This window comes from Nipponia nippon, unplaced genomic scaffold (assembly GCF_047370975.1).
Source record: "Nipponia nippon isolate SJK-2023a ecotype South Korea unplaced genomic scaffold, ASM4737097v1 scaffold_9, whole genome shotgun sequence".
Classification (NCBI taxonomy): Eukaryota; Metazoa; Chordata; class Aves; order Pelecaniformes; family Threskiornithidae; genus Nipponia; species Nipponia nippon.
In genome coordinates, this window is record NW_028262413.1 from 1,958,808 (window position 1) to 1,974,506 (window position 15,699).

The 15,699-nt window shown below is 52.3% G+C and overlaps 1 protein-coding gene across 5 annotated transcripts in view; it reads left to right on the plus strand.

Moving 5' to 3' along the window:
- Window positions 1-678: 678 nt before the first annotated feature.
- The window catches only part of FLNB (filamin B), a 72,869-nt gene continuing 57,848 nt past the window's right edge, over window positions 679-15,699 (plus strand). For 3 of the 5 annotated variants that reach the window (XM_087743298.1, XM_087743299.1, XM_087743300.1), the window contains exon 1: window positions 680-1,048. In XM_087743298.1, coding sequence (XP_087599424.1) covers window positions 700-1,048 — 349 coding nt within the window. In that variant the 5' untranslated portion in view covers window positions 680-699. Of the gene's footprint in view, window positions 1,049-15,699 lie in introns of all 5 variants that reach the window. The other 2 variants (XM_087743302.1, XM_087743301.1) reach the window with 2 other exon arrangements.

Here is a 15,699-nt window from a genome sequence, read left to right on the forward strand (position 1 = left end):
CCGTGCTGTGTGAGGGGTGCCTTTGCGGTGTGAGGGGTGCCTTTGCGGTGTGAGGGGTGCTGTGCCGTGTGAGGGGGGCGGTGCTGCCGGTTGTACTGGGGGTTTCAGTCGTGGCTGTGGTGCACGGGGCCCGACAGGCCCGGCCGTGGCCTAGCGCCAGGTGAGCGGCGCCCCTGCCCGCGCAGCGGTGCCACGGGGGCTGCGCTCCGGCGCTCCCGCCTGCCCGCTGCTGCCCGGGCATCGCGCCCCCGGCCGCGCCCCGGTGCCCGCGGAGCCGCACCCCCCTGCCTGCAGCGGTGCCGCGGGGGCCGCGCCCCGGCCCCGCCCCGCCCGGCGCCACGGCCAGGTGAGGGTCGGCCCGGCGGGGGCCCCGTCCCGGCCGGGGGAAGGAAGGAGGGCCGGGCCCTCCCAGCAGCGGCGGGGCCGGTCCGGCGGGGCGCGGGAGGCTGATGCAGCCGAGGGCGTGCCGCTCCCGGCGGATAAAGGCCGGGCGGCGGCGCGGGGGCCGCGCAGAGTCCGGGAGCGGAGGAGCGGAGCGGGCGGGCCGGCTGAGGCAGCGGCGGGAGCAGGAGCGGGGCCGCCGCTGAGCGCCGCGCTCCCTCCCCGCAGGCGGGCAGGCGGGCGCGGCCGGGCGGGGCGCGGGCGGAGCGGATCGCGGAGGAGGCGGCGGCGGCGGAGGAGGCGGAGCGGGGCCGCGCCATGAGCACGCAGGCGCGGGGCCAGGGCGGGCGCAGAGCGACCGATCCCGACGGCGAGATGCCGGCCACCGAGAAGGACCTGGCGGAGGACGCGCCCTGGAAGCGGATCCAGCAGAACACCTTCACCCGCTGGTGCAACGAGCACCTGCGCTGCGTCAACAAGCGGATCGGCAACCTGCAGCACGACCTGAGCGACGGGCTGCGCCTCATCGCCCTCCTGGAGGTGCTCAGCCAGAAGCGCATGTACCGCAAGTACCACCAGCGGCCCACCTTCCGCCAGATGCAGCTGGAGAACGTCTCGGTGGCCCTCGAGTTCCTGGAGCGGGAGAGCATCAAGCTGGTCTCCATCGGTGAGTGCATCCCCAGCGGGTGGGTTTTTTTCCTCGTTTTACTCCGCGTTTTCTCCTGCGGCGGAGCTTTGCCTTGCCGAGCGGGGACGGGCGAGCAGGCGGCCGCGGGGTGTTGCCGGCCGGGCTCCCCGGGGCCGCGGGGGCAGAAGCGGAGGGGGTGCCGCTCGCACTTTCTTTAAAGAGCAAGTTTGGGGGTGCAGCCTAGTGCTGGTCTGCAGCTGCGTGGGCAGTGGGTGCCGTGGGGCTGCCCCACAGCCCTGCTGTCGGGGCTGGCAAAGCTCTCCTATCCTCCTGAGCTTCTCTCTTAGTCGCTATTTCACAGGTGAGGCTTTGCTTTCGGGTCTTTTCCTGAAGAGACCCGGTGCCAGAGCATGTTCCCTCCTTGTGCACCCGGTTTCCCCAGGCGCTGACCCCTCCAACAGCCCCAGCAGGAGATGCGGCTGGGGTGATGCTTGCCCCTGCCTGTGTCTGGCCAGGGGTTCCTGGGCTCTGGCAGGGTGCTGGAGCCTGGCTCTCGTGGGGCCGGTGAGCTGTGCAGAGGTAGGTGCTACCATAGCTGCTGCAGGAGAGTGAAGAGACTTTTCTTGCTTGCCAGAGCCAGTAGATGATGCCAGTGTTCAGATTAGCATGGATGCTCGCCTATGCGCAGTTGCAGCTTTTGAGCAGGGTTGCGCTTTCTCCCTAATCTTTCTGCTGTGGTGGGTCATGGCCAGAAAATGTACAAGGGCCTGTGCTAACGCCAGGAGGTGGGTGGTTTGAGCTGATGCCCTACCTGGCACTGGGTTGGACTGTCCATGCCGTACTGGAGGGTGCAATTGCTAGATAACTGGTGGTCTGCTGGGAAGGTAAAGCTGTTGGTATGCATGTCAAATTGCAGACGATCCCTCAGGAATGCATGTGGTGACCGTTTTGGGAATAGCTCAGGTGTGGCTGCAACACAGTCTGTAAAGCAATAATTTGAATGCCTGAGAGATCTCTGGGAAGGAATGCGAATGCCTTTTCTAGCTCTTTGCCAGATAACTCTAATTACTGCCTCCTGATGACTCTGGCCTCAATGAATTGCACAGCTGAGTTTGGGTGAGTGCAGCTCTGCTCAGTTGTCTAAAACTCTTGGCCAAGATGAAAGCTGTTTCCCTTCAGAGGCTTTAGCTGCAATAGCAAGAAAATAAAAACTTTGCTGGTCTGGGAGAGACCAGTCACTCTCTGGAAACCTGTGGCTGGGTGGAATAGGTGGGTACCCTGTTGTTCCTCTCTACTAATGTGTAAAAGCAGCTTTGGACAGATGGGGACTGTTGTGTCCCGAATGGCTGATTATCCTAGGGCAAAGCAGCTAACCTACTTGCAGCTGGGAATGGAGCTGGTGCTAATTATTTACTTGGAGATGCATTCCCTTTGCACACAGTGGGGTTTGAGTTGCAGCTGCTGACTCCTGGGCTGAGCTTGCTTTTGCTAACATCAGAGCTCACCTTTCTGCTTCAGCCACTGGAATAGCTCCTTACCAGCCTCAACACTAACGCCAGGCCAGCGCTCCCCTCCTATTGTATTGTTTGCGCTAGCAAAACATTGCTGCTCCAGCTGCCTTCCTATTTGTCTGTGGGACTTCCCAAGGGCTGCGGGGTTGGGAGATCAAGGTTAGTCCGGTCAGGCCTGGCTTCCAGCGGCTTCCTTCCTAGAAACGCTGCTGCAGCAGCATGGCTCCCGTACAGGATTAGACTGAGCTGCAGGGTGGCCATAATCATTTAAGACATGTCTAACTGTTTCACAGCTTACTTGCATGGTGTTGGCTATTAAAAAAACCTCAAAACACTGAAAAAACTTGTAGTTGAAGCTTTGGGAGAGTGGAGTGGCTATGGCTGCTACTGCCTTTGCCATATCGCAGCCTCTGCATGAAGGGGCATACAGCTCCATGCGTGCTGTGCCACCAGAGCTGGAGCCAAGTGGTAGCACAGGAGCCCTACTGTACAGTCCTGGATAAACTGAACCGCTCCTGAAAAAACATCCTGAACTTGCTTTCCAAAAAAGACGTTCAAAGCAAGCCTTGCGGTCCTCCACTTGGTTGAAGGGGCTGAAGTGCACAGCACCTCTCCTGCAGGCGCAGCGGCAGCTGGGATCCCTACCTATCCCTACTGTGTTTCTCCCTGCAGGTTCTGAAGAACTTGGGGGTTTCTTTTTGTTTCAAGTTTTTAGTCTCTCTTGTGTCGCTGAACAAAAATGGGGCCATTACAGAGCCTGGAGCTATGTACCAGTAAAGGCTTTTAGGTGGAGAACTTCCATGACCAGGTTGGTCTTTAGGGCCTGGGGTGTTTAGGGCCAGCTCTGAGCCAAATCAGCTGGGAAAACCTGACAGCTGTGGCTGCTGGATTTCTGGCATTAATAATGCCATCAGACCTCTGCGAAGTGGATGCAGTGCCTGTTCCAGTTATTATTTAACTTCCAGGAATGTTTTGGAAGCCATGTATTATGGCTCAGCTACTGCTGCTACACTACAACCACACTTTAAAACTTTTTCAGTAGTGAGCTTTTGGCATTCAATTTTTGTTCATTTAAAATAAGTCTGCCTATACAGAGAGAAATAGGTTAAATTTATAGTGTTTGACCACAACCCTTTCTGGATGCACAGTTAGGAGTCCAACATCTCCTGCTGCCGTTATCCCTTGTTTAGTCTCTGCTCAGAGTCCTTTGGTAGTTTCAGGATGCTTTTCTTCTAGGCATGAAGTGCCTTTGCTTCAGTGCAGATTCGACTGCATGTGTGGTCTATTGTAAAAATAGCCATAAAGCATATAGGTGCTTTGTGCCATCCAGCAAAGATGGGATTGAAAGCTCTGAAGAAGCTGCTGTGAGGGCAGGTAACTTCACGGAGTCTTCTGCTCAACATGAGGTAGCTGCTGTGCTACTCAAGTGTTAAGTCTAGCTTTTTTTTTTTGGTCTGCTAGACTGAGATAATAGCAGATTCCTGGGTGCTGAGTGGCATGCGGCGTGACAGGCGCTGGGGAGTAGGACGCCAGGAATGCAGAGCACAAGGGCTTTGCTCTTGGCCGAAGGAGCCGATCGACTCCGCAGATTACTTTGTACGGGAGCCACATCATGCCTTGATAAAAGCTGTAGCAAGTGGCAGAGAAGGGGAGGTTGAAGCTAATTTGGCACTGAGCTTGTCCCTAGAAACCCTGATACCAGGCAACAGGGGTCAACTGATTTAGCTTAGAAACAGAGGAGTTCAGTGTCTGAAGCCTGGCAGGCGATTTCAGGCTGTGACCTGCCAAGTTGCACCCAAGCTTGCAGCCAGCAGGTCCTAGGGGTGTGCTCTGGTGCTGTTCGGTGCCTCTTGGCGGTGTCCTCATGGGCTACTGGGCAAGCATCAGCCTGTGTCACTGGCAGAGGCAGGCTGGCTGGCTTGTTTGGTAAAACTGCAGTCTTAGACTGCCGCGGTCAGATTGATCAAACGGAAACGTGTGGTTTCTCTTTGCCCGGTCACGCTTTCACCAGATAAGTGAGCTGATCTGGCTTGCTTCGCAACTGCAGGATGCCAAGTGGCGATGCAAGGAAATGGATGGGCTGGGGCTGCATGGCACCTCTGCTGCTGTGGCACTGGGAGCCGGTGCCAGCTGCAGCTACAGTTGTGTGGTGGGTTTTCAGGTTTGTCTTTGTGGTGGTCCTGAGTCCTACTGCAGTGCCTGGAGGGAGCTGAGCCATGCCAGGGGAGGATGGGGTTATAATCGTGGTCTATTGGTACTTGCCCCGTGAAGTCTTTGGTGGTCTTGGCATGTCCCAACTGCAGGAGTACTTCTGGAAGGGCTGCTTCTTTCCGACTGAGTCTAACCTGTCTGTCAGGTGGGGTTTTGGTTAATGACCGAGTACTTGATGCATGCACTGCGCTCTAGAGCGCAGACCTCCAGCATGAGCTAAAGGTGAAAGTATCTTGACCTGTGAGTCTGAGTACCTCATGGAAATCTCACTTTAGGAAAACGGCTGAAAACCAGCTTGCTTTCCTAGGCTGAAGGTGACAAAGCCAATCTTAAAGTTCTAGAGGAAAACTCATCTCTTCTAAAACTTGGTAAATGTGTTGTCCTGTAATGCCTAGAGCTGGGTGCTTGAAAACTGAAAAAAAGTGTTTTAAGCCTGTATACACTTAGGGTCTCTCTCTGTCTCACTCCAGGTGCTATTAACACATTATAAGGAGGTAGTCAAAATACACTTGCATTTTGTCTGCCACTTACCTGTGGCTTCCCTGGAGGCTGTTTTCTGGAAAATATCCAGTGTGTCTTGGAAGCAGGTTTCTGCTTCTTGGAAATGTGACACTTAATCCTTCCCCTCGAAAACTGTTTTTGATAGACTGGCAGTGGGCCTCACTGCTGGAGACTGGAGGTGGCTTTGGTTTCTGAGGGTGGTTGGTCTCCTCAGGACCTTCTGTTTCAATAGTTGGACTGCTGGTCTAAAAAAAACCGTGGCTTTGCATGAGCTATTTGCTCCAAGTTACAGGAAACTTTAAGGTAGCTTACACAGACTGTTCTTGCATTCTTTTACATGTGAGCGGAAACTTGTAAAGTGATCAAACTTCAGTAAAATTACTTGGGACCAGTTAGACTAATGTACTAAACAGCTTTTTCATTTAAGGCACTGAATGCTATGCCAGCTATTCAAGAAGGACTGAAGTCTTAACTGCTCCATATTCTAATGCCATGTCCCGTATGACTTACATGGTGATTTTTAAATCTAAATGGGTCAGGATAACTCTTTTCCTAGCCTACAGCTGTAATCTAAGAACGTGGTTAGCCTTGTGTGTGGCCATGCTTCTGCATTGCCAGTATTGTTCGGTGTCTGCTCCAAGCGATGGGAAGTAAAACAATGATCTTGGAATCCCCCAAGCTGCAGAGGAATTCTGTCTTCTCTCTGCCCCTCTGAAACAGACTTTGATGCGCAGCTAGTTTGGGACCTGAACAAGGGCCTGCCAAGTTTAGACCACTAATACATGCTAAGCAAGCACACTGGAGTGAAACAGTGCGTTGCAGGTGATACTGGTGTGAACAGACTGCTGCGGTACTGCGACGCTCACCAGGTCTCTGCCACCAGCATCAGGTGGCCCTGCCTGTGGACCTGTCTTCCTTTACTGCCTGGGGTGGTACGCAGCTCACGGATATGGCACCTGACCTGTAAGTCATTACAGTATTGAAGATGCAAAGCTCAGTGACCCAGGGTTTGGCTCTATTAGCGCTTGGTACTGGTGTGCCTGAAGAGCCCGTCCCAGTGGCTGTTCCTTCCAAAGCATCAAGCCTGACTTTGGCTCTTGGTGAGGTAGCTGGGCTTTCTATAGAGGAACCTGTGGGTTCTGGTGAGATTTTCTTGCTTTTTGTGTGTGCGCTCTGATGGTACTGTGGGTCCTGTTCCAGAGCACCCACCCGTGGGGAGGGGGGTCACCTCCCTGCAGGTGCGCCAGGGCAGTGATGGGCATTCACGGTAGGTGGAAGTAGATGAGGATCCGTTGCTGCAGTCTGCTTGGACTTGGCAAGAAAAACAGAATCAGATGTTCCAAGCGTGTCCATGCTGGAGGAAGGAAATGCTGTGTAGCTGAGTGTTAACTGTTGGGGGAAGAATCCAAAACAAAATGTATGTAGAAAAGGCTAAGGGAAGGCACTGCCCATCCTTGTAAGGAGATCTGAGCAGTCATTGCTACATCCTTCACTGTATTGCACTGCTCACAAGGCTGAGTTTGCTGCAGGCTGAATTCATGCTAACGGTTGGGGGGAACAGATATGTGCCCTCACATTGTCTTTGGAGAAAAGAGAGTAGCAGTTTTCATAAAAATACTATGTCTGTGAAGCCTGTGCTAGCTGCTCCTGTAGCTTTTCTTGATTGCTCTGGTAGTGTGTGGGTGGTAGAGGTGGATACTCACCCACCCTTCTTGCAACCGCTGCCTGGGTGGGGTGAGCGGAGCTACCCTTGCTCTTCCTGGGAACTTGACCTTGAGTTCAGAGTTGAGTCAACCGAGATCTGAGGTTCTCTTCAATGGGCTAAGTGAGCTCTGCCTGTTGAGTTGGATTAATGCAATGAAGCTTGAGTGAGGTTTTTTCCCAGGTCTTGCTGCTGGGCACTTGGTGCAGATTTTCTCTCCCCACAAGGCAAAAGTTTCTGTAGCTCGCACTCCTGCCTGTTTGTGTTCCTCCTGAGGAAGGACCAGTGCTCTGTAATCTAATAGGGAAAACACTTTCTTCTAGGTCCTCCTTAGGAGGTAAATCCTAGTTCCTGTACTCAAAAGCCTTGCAGTGAGTGCATGTTGTATCATAACCAGATGGTTCTCTGGGCTCTGACATGGCTGCTAACCTGCCTGTGAGTCTCCCTCAGCTTTCTGTCCCTCCTGCAACTAACCTTGAGTTTTGGTGGTGTCTACATAATACCTGGTACATCATAGTGAGGATTGGATCTGCTGTGGTGGGCTTTGGGTTCAGCTAATGGATTGCAATGCCTTGTGTAAACACTATTCTGCTGTAAGCAGTTGAAGTCTAACATCCGTAGTGAGATGTATGCAGTGTCTAGTTCCTACTGGGCTAGTACATGGCAACTGTAATATAACCACTGCAAGAATAAACTACATTTTTTTTGTGTTAGTGAAAACAAGCTAGGCTACTACAAACAGCCACCAAACGAAGCTTTGCCCAAGTTCCTGGGGAAGCAAGGGTTGCCTTGCACGTCCTCCCTTGAGCTGAGTAACACAGCAGACCCTGCCCTGGAGCTGCCTGGGGGTGGGCAGAGGATGGAGAAGCTGAATCCTGCCTCCCCTGGTGTGATGGGTTGGGGTTGTTTAGACCTCCTGCTGATCCTGCCCTTGGAAGAGAGCAGCAGTGGCTCTTTAATAAATAATAAATGGTCTGAGAAGAGCGGCCACACATACAGCTGCACCGTCTGGTTGCTAATGGGATATTTCCTCTGAGTCAGATAGGTGATGGTCCTCTGCTGTTCCTTACAACTTGCAGAAGTAGACAGCTAATCTAATGGGAAGGAACCCATAAATACTGAAGGCAGTCTCTAAAGCATAAATTCAGCTGATACTTCAGAGTTGTTTTCTTGGGTCACTGAAATATAGCAAGTTTTACTGATCAGGCTGGTAAGTTGGTGGTGGCAGAGCTTTGAACATCCAGGCTGGAATCTTTCTTGCAAAGGGACAAGCTGTTTTCATCTACCAGCAGCAGCAGGTTGCATGAACTCTCCTGCCGATGTTACCCAGTAATAGCACAAAAATGGCTGTGGGCTGCAATGACATCATGGGCTGCGGGCTCCTTCTCCCTTGCTTCAGGGCATGCTGTAAATCATGACGCATTTCTTTGTCAGAGCGTTTCGTTACTCCGGCATGAGCTGGCCAGGCTGTGTGGCAGCACAGCTCCCGAAAGCTGGGTCCTCTGAGGGTGAGGTGGGCACAGACAGACAGATTGCCACGCTGACACCCAGCCTGCCTCCTGTGAGGGGAAAAATTGGGCAAGAGCTGTCGCAACAGCATGTCCCGGGCGTCTCCCAGGCGCATGCTAGCAAGCGGTGCATTGCTGCAGACCAGGCTTGCATGGCGTGGGTGCTGTGCTGAGCAACCAGCCAGAGGCTGTGAGCAACCCTCTGCTCTCACCATGCTCCTGGGGAGGCTCTTGCTGTCTTCTGCAAGCCTGGGTGGGGTGCAAGTGTCTGCAACGCTGGCCACAGGCCCTCTGCGCTGCCGCTGTGCTGCGGAGCAGTAGCTGAACGCCATGGAGCCACCCTTCCTGCTAGCCCACAGCTGGTGCGTTTCCACCCGCTTCTTGTGCTGAAATCTGGGGGAACTTCAAACTGTCTGCCTGCGAGATGAGCTCTGGGCTGAGCTAGTAAATGCTGCTCTGAAATGCCAACTCCTGTGCCTTGCATAGGTGCTGCGAGCATGCCCGGACCTGGGGGCTGCTCCAGCCTGACCTGGGGGTGGGATGCTGGCGGCCAGCTCTCCTCCACGGCTCGCAGCCCACGGTGATTTCGGGCTACCATGGCTGCTTGCGGCTGCCTACTGGTTTTGATTAGTCTGTGGCTGCTGTTGCGAGGAGACAATGTATGTGTCTGTGTTTCTGAGCCTATATTAAAGGGCACTGTCGTGGTTGGTGGGCCTACAAGGAGCCGTAGGTGGCCCGTGGTGAGCGGTGTTACATAAACAGCCTTTGGCGGCCTCCTCTGCAGCCCTGCAGCAGAAGGCACCGTGCACGGAGCTGCTCTGAGCAAACACCCATGATATGTGCATCTGAAGGTTATTCAAACACAGAAGAGGAAATACTGTTCCCCTCGGCTAGAGAGTAATGTGCTCTATCTATGCTTCCTTTAATTGGTATAATTAACTGTTTTACATTCCCTTTTCTCACAACAATTTGCAGCAGTAGGTGCAGCAGTTTTAGTGGACTTCCCATAGGCAAATACTGGCAAGCCAGGTCTCGGAGCTAGTTTCGGTTTAGAGGCTAAAACACTGATGAGCACATCTCGGAGGTGACCTTTACCTTTGTGCAGATCCTCCCTTTATTGTAAGGTGACTGGTAGCAGCAGGTCCCTCTGGGCTTGGACCCCAGGAGCAAAGAGCCCAAGCTGAGGGGGGGGGGGGGGGGGTATGTGCAGGGTCCTACATTTCTCTGAAGCATCTCCCTGGCTGGGAACTGGCAGTATAACAGATACATCTTGTATCTGTCATGGTGTGAGATACAAATCTTGGATTAATCTGATTGCTTTTGATCCTCACTACAGAACGGGGAGCACTGGCTTGCTAAACAAAGTTGGTGTTTAACTGTTGTCTTGATGGTGCAAGATACCAAGGGTTACTTCAACTTCATAGCTAGACAGGGAATTTCTGTAGGGTTTCTTTCTCTCTACAAGACTTGGAGTAATTCTGCTGGTCAGTCTCCCAAACAATCCAAAGCCCTGGCACCTTTGAGCCTTCTCCAACACCTGGATGCTCCTGCAGAGCTGCTGCTGGCTGGTTTCACCGCTAGTCACAGTGGCTCTCTGAGCAGTTGTCACTTGCTCAGACGTGGCTTGTTATCAAATTCCTCTGTGGGGGAAGAGTTGGTGTCTGAGCAGACTTAACATACTGACTGTGGGAAGACTTAGGATGCTAATTGTGTTGTTTCGGCTTTGATCCGGCTGTTGATTAACAGTGTGGCTGCATGCAAATATCTGATAGCTTATGTAACTGCTTGAACAAGATCAATGATCTAATTAAAAGTCAAACAGAAACAGCTTTAGTTGTCTCTGAGGATTATTTATTTTGGTAACTCTTTTAGGCTTGTGGTAAAAATGCAGCTATGAAGAAATAGAAAAACTAGGCTGGCGACTGCTAGGGAAATTTGTGGTGACTCTTGAAAGGGCAGTGACTTCCAGTGCCACGGCCCGAGCTCCGCAGTGCCGGACACTGCGGCTGTTGGATGTCAGGACAAAGACATGGGGGCTTTTAGACTGTGACCACAGGACCCTCTATAGTGGTGCCATCTTCATGCTCGCTTAATGCTTTGTGGTTATGTGGCCCCATGGTATCTAGTGCTGGTTGAAGTGACTTTGACGCTCTTAGCAGAGGATGCAGCGTGTGTGCTGGACAACTGAACAGCTACATCAAATATGGGTGGCCAATTACCCATGGGTGGCCAATTTTACCACGACCCACTGCAGCTGCTCTCGGAGGAGACCTGGCTGGCAGAGGCTGGCTGCATGGTGATAAGCCAGCTCCTATACCCATAGTACTTCCCTGACCTAACCTGGGTAGTGAGCAAGGGCGAGGAATGCCAGCTCAATCAAGTCTCCAAAGGCCAAGCGAGATGTCTACTTGGGGGGCCACAAAATCAGGCTACTGAGGAGTGCCTGCAGATCCCCGTGGCCCTGAGCTGCAGCGTGCCCCGGGGCTCCCCAGAGCTGTGCAGAAGCAGGTATGGCTCAGGTAGCCAGTTACATTTTTTGCATCCAAAAAAGCTGGAAAAGCCTGTGGTAGTCTTCCAGTGGTTCAGGTTCTCCCCCAAAATGTAAGAGGGGAGAAGCACTAGTTGTATTCAGCGCACTGCCACTGCAAAGCGGGGCGGGCTCAGCCCTGCCCTTGGTGCTGTCACTCCGGATGATTAGTTGCTGCTAACTGAGCATTACTGGGCACGCTAATGACTTGCAGACGTCTGCAGTTACAGAGATAGGAGCATGTGAGACTCCTGGACAAGGGTATTGCAAAGACCTTGTCCCAGAGAATTAACCACGTCGCCGCCGGGATCCTCGCTTGAGTGTATCCCAATATACTGCTTTCTGGGAGAAAACTGTTCGGAGCTACTCTGTGAGGGTCAGCTCATGGAGGTGGTTTGCTCTCCCTGAAAGCACCCGGAACAGCAGCAGGCTCTGGTGAGGAGCTGCTAGTTCAGGCCCTGGAAACCACGGAGATGTCCGGGGTTTCCCGGGTGGAAAGCTCTGCCAAACAACCCTGACTCAACCAGGGAAGCCCCCTGAAGTTAGTGGCATAAAACCCTACTTCAGCAAATCTACTTCAAATTTTGCTGTGGTTTTATAGCCTAGCTCAGAGTTCAGTGTTTAAAGAAATACCTCTTCTGATATAAATAACTGAAGAAAACTATGTACCTTTTAACAGGTTTTTAATTGCAGGGAGGAAAAATGAACTGCTTCACATGAAGTGCTGCAACTATTGGTTGAAAACACTGCCTAAGGCAGAGGAAGCTTAAATATTTTAATTAACCAGCTTTATTACTTAAACATAGGCTTTAACAAGCTGCAGAATATTTCTTACTCTACCTGTAAGAAAAGTAGCTCAGGCTGCTGAAGTGGTATGTGGACAGCAAGAGTATTCAAGTTCAAATGTAGAAGCTGAAAGGAGCAGCCCAGTTTTTGTCTAGGAGTAGGACAAACATCTGTGGGGCTTCTGCTCTGTCTGGATGGAGGTAATAGCGTGTTACTAAACATTTTTCATGGTGAAATGGAGGAATTGATAACAAACGAGGTGGCCTAATGCTGTACCTAACCTGGTAGGTAACTGGGAGGGCTGAGATCAGGCAGAGCAGCGTAGCTTGCAATGTTGCTGCAACTGTTCCAGCTCTAGCAAAGTTGCCTGTAGAGCCAGCGCTTTATTTTTTTGTGTTGTGTTAAAATGTGGAATACAATAGGCTTGCAAATGTGAACAATGTGAGACTGCGGATTAAAAATGAGATCTTGCAGCTGGTGAGGATTTGGGTAATTGCCTGCACCCTGCTCAGTCCGCATGTGTGCGGTGGAGAGCTGTCCCTGAAGACTAGGGAGAGAGCTGCGAGCTTGTCAAGTTTGGAAAGACTTGTGTAAAGCCTTTCATTGGAAGATTTGTAGTCCAGCCTGCGGAGAGGAAAGGTGGTATCCCTCTGAGCCCTGGCTAGCTCGGGAGTGCTGTTAGCAGCCAGAGCCTGTTATGTCTGAGCAGCTCCCGACAAGGTTGGATTAGACTGATAGTGTCAAATGAGCAGAGCTGCTCCTGCCTCTTGCTAAGAGCAGCGGGATGGCTCCTGAGCAGAGCCTGTGCATGGCACAGGATCCATGGGGTGGGAGGGCAGCTCCGCAGGCCGGGGCCAGCCAGCCCGTGGCGGCTGGTGTGAGCTGGGGTCCCGCGGGCTGCTCGGAGCAATGCAAAACTCGCACATCTGAAGCAAAGCTTCGCTGTGTGGTGAGTGAGTTTGGGCGGGAGGAGTGGGTATGTGGTCTGCACAAGTGCGTGTCACACAGCTGTGGCTAATATGTGCTCAAGCTGTACCATTAATCCCATATGGTCCTCTTTAAGGTGCTCAGAGACCACCCGGGCAGACAGTGCCTCTGCAGATTCACCGCTGTGCTCCTGCTTGTGAAGGCTCCTCTCAAAAGAGGTCTGTCTGATAGTGGCTGCCACTGTTGGATGAATTACCTGGGCCTCAAGCCAAGCGTCTATTCCTCATGTTAGCGGCTTGTAGCTGAAGTCGTATAAACACAGTGCTATCCTGTGTGCGACGTTAAACACACAGGGCTTAAATCTCAACCATGCAGGGGCGAACCTTGTGCTATGTGCAGATGGAAGCGTCTTCACCGCTGGGTTGCACAAGTATACAAAAATATGTTCAAACAACTTCACTGCTTTCTCCAGAAAGAGGGGGAAGCTTCTTCCTTCAAGAAGCAGCTGCACAACACTGAATATTCTTTATTTAAGGATTGATGTTCCAGGAAGAAAGTGGCCTTCTTCCTTCTTGAACAGGGATGGTCGTGGTTTCCAGTGGAGGGGAGGATAGGTGTCTGTATGTAAAAGCTCAGGAAGAATTAACATCTAGCTGGCTTACACACAAAAGCATTAAGACATCTTCATAGTGGTCATGGACAAGCAGCAGTGCCTGCCAGGACTGCAGGGATGGACGGTGGGCACGTGTATTTGTAGTGACTGTGCAACTGCCCTGAGCATCCTCGCTTGGTGCGCGGCTGCAGGAGGCAGCCTGGCTTGTGCAGGTGTGCCATCCCCCTCCCGGTGGGCACTCGCGTGGCAATGCTGTGGCAGCAGCTGGAGCCCGGAGGCAGGACGATGGCTGGTTTCAGGCATTTCACACCATGCCGGCGGTGCTGAATGGCAGTGGCCTGGTGAGACACGTTCTGGTGGCAGTGCATGGGTGTAGGGCTGCTTTTGGTGCTGTGTGTTTATGTTGAGTGCGTACTTATGTCTGAATGTCAAAATGAACTGCTGAAATGGCTCAGATGTTGGATTTCTAAAGCAGCTGTTCCTATCTGCAGTGGGGGTACAATTGCATGTTAGAGATTAATTACCTTTCCTATTGCTTCTCTGGGAAATGGTAGGACAGAGAGAGCTGACCTGCTGCTGAATTCTGGAGTAACTTTGTCACTGAGCTACAGAGGGCTATAGCACATCTGTAACAGGGTATCTGTGCTTCAGTGCTTCAAAACAAACGTGCACGGAGCGGTGCTGGTAGGTGCTCAGAATCGGAGACTATCAAAATCGAGACAAACCACAAATCTCTTGCATAGCTAAAGTAACCGGCAGGGTGTTTTCTGATGTGTCGCCAGCCCTGGACCACAAAGTATGCTTCAATCCTGAGCTCTTTAGTGTTGCAGCGTGGGGTGGAGATGGGTTGAGCTGTGCAGGGCTGCATGAATGGGGAGTTCCTTCTAACAGCCCTGTGCACAGTGAATCACAGTCAGTACAGCAATTCTGGTTTCAGATGGAAAAACTGAATCTTGGTGTATGTTGTGGCCAAGGATTTCCCCAAACAGTAATCACTTCTGATAATTTCTAATGTGTTGGTTTTGGCTTCAGGAGCTCCATCCATTGCAGCTTTTGTGCCTGGCGTCTGCCGCACAGAAGATGTTAGACAGCCCTATCTGAATGGGCTCATTTATCTCGGCAGGACTTTACATGCTGTTTCTTATAACTATCTTGACCTACCCCCAGTGTGAGTAAACACGCTCTTCAGTAACGCAGAGGTCGCTAGCGTCTTGAAACCTCTGGATTACTCTTTGGCCTTGCCAAGGCTTTTTTTTTTTTTGCAGCCACATCCCTTGCACCTTTTCCATCTCCAGTGCATGGTGGTGCCTGAGGGTGGACCTTCCTGTCAGTCCCCTGCGCTGAAGCTTGGTAACCTCTCTCCAGTAATGGAAGACACAGCACAGTGCTAATGACTTGTCACCTAACGCCTCTGCCAGCCCCTGGGAGGTCTTTGCCAACTAGCCAGGTTTTTAACCTTGATGCAACCTGAAGTGACCCGGTGAGATTTAGGATTACCTTAATCCTGCAGAGATGGTTACAGCACTCGCATGCTTCAGAGACAAGCCTTGGTTTTGTTGTGTTACGCTTGCAGAATTCTGACTCTACAGCTGTTTTTATCAGGTCAGCCTTGCTGATCAAGGCTTGGCTTTCTAGTTGTGTAAGCACCTGATGTGTTATGAGGAGGTGCTTTTTCTGTTTGCATGTGTGCATGAAATAACAACCTCGAGTTTATCAGACTCCTAGACAAGTGTTTCGTGCTCAGCTTAGGCAATTTTGCATTTGACTAAAATTTTAATGTCTTACTTAAAGTGAAACTTGTTTCCTGTGAATTGGGTGGTGGTGTTGCTGCCTCGGGTGTAGCTGCCCGCTCTGATGGGAAGGCGAAGCCTTGCTGTGCCGTGGCAATAGATGTACTGATCCCTGGGGAGCGGAGACCTGGAATGGGATCATTCCCCTTTCACTCCCATCCCATGCCCAGAGGAGGGAGCCGTAATTTGTTGTGTCACTTGGTTTCAAAAGGTGAGCCAAGCATTTCTCAGCAGAGCGTGGCAAAGGCAGGAGGATTCCTTTCTTCCCTCCTCTCTTCGTCATTTAACAGAAATCCACTTTCCGGCACGCTCACTCCCCACTGCAGGGACTTTCCGTCACCAGTCATCCCGAATGATTAATCAGCACTCGGGCAGCTTGCGTTGCCCTGTCCCCACGGCTCCCTGGTGCTTCCCTCCTCCGGTGTTTGACCCCAGGGCTGCGGGGGCGAGCGTGGTGTGGCTGCAATTCTGCAGCCCTTCCCGCAGCCCGATCCCACACTGCCCAGCCCTTTCCAGGGCCTTTCCCAGGCAGCCTGTTACCTGTGGGGTCGATGCAACTGGTCTTCGGGGTGCTGCCAGCCATGCTGTTCTGGAGGATGGGGGGCTGCTGTGTC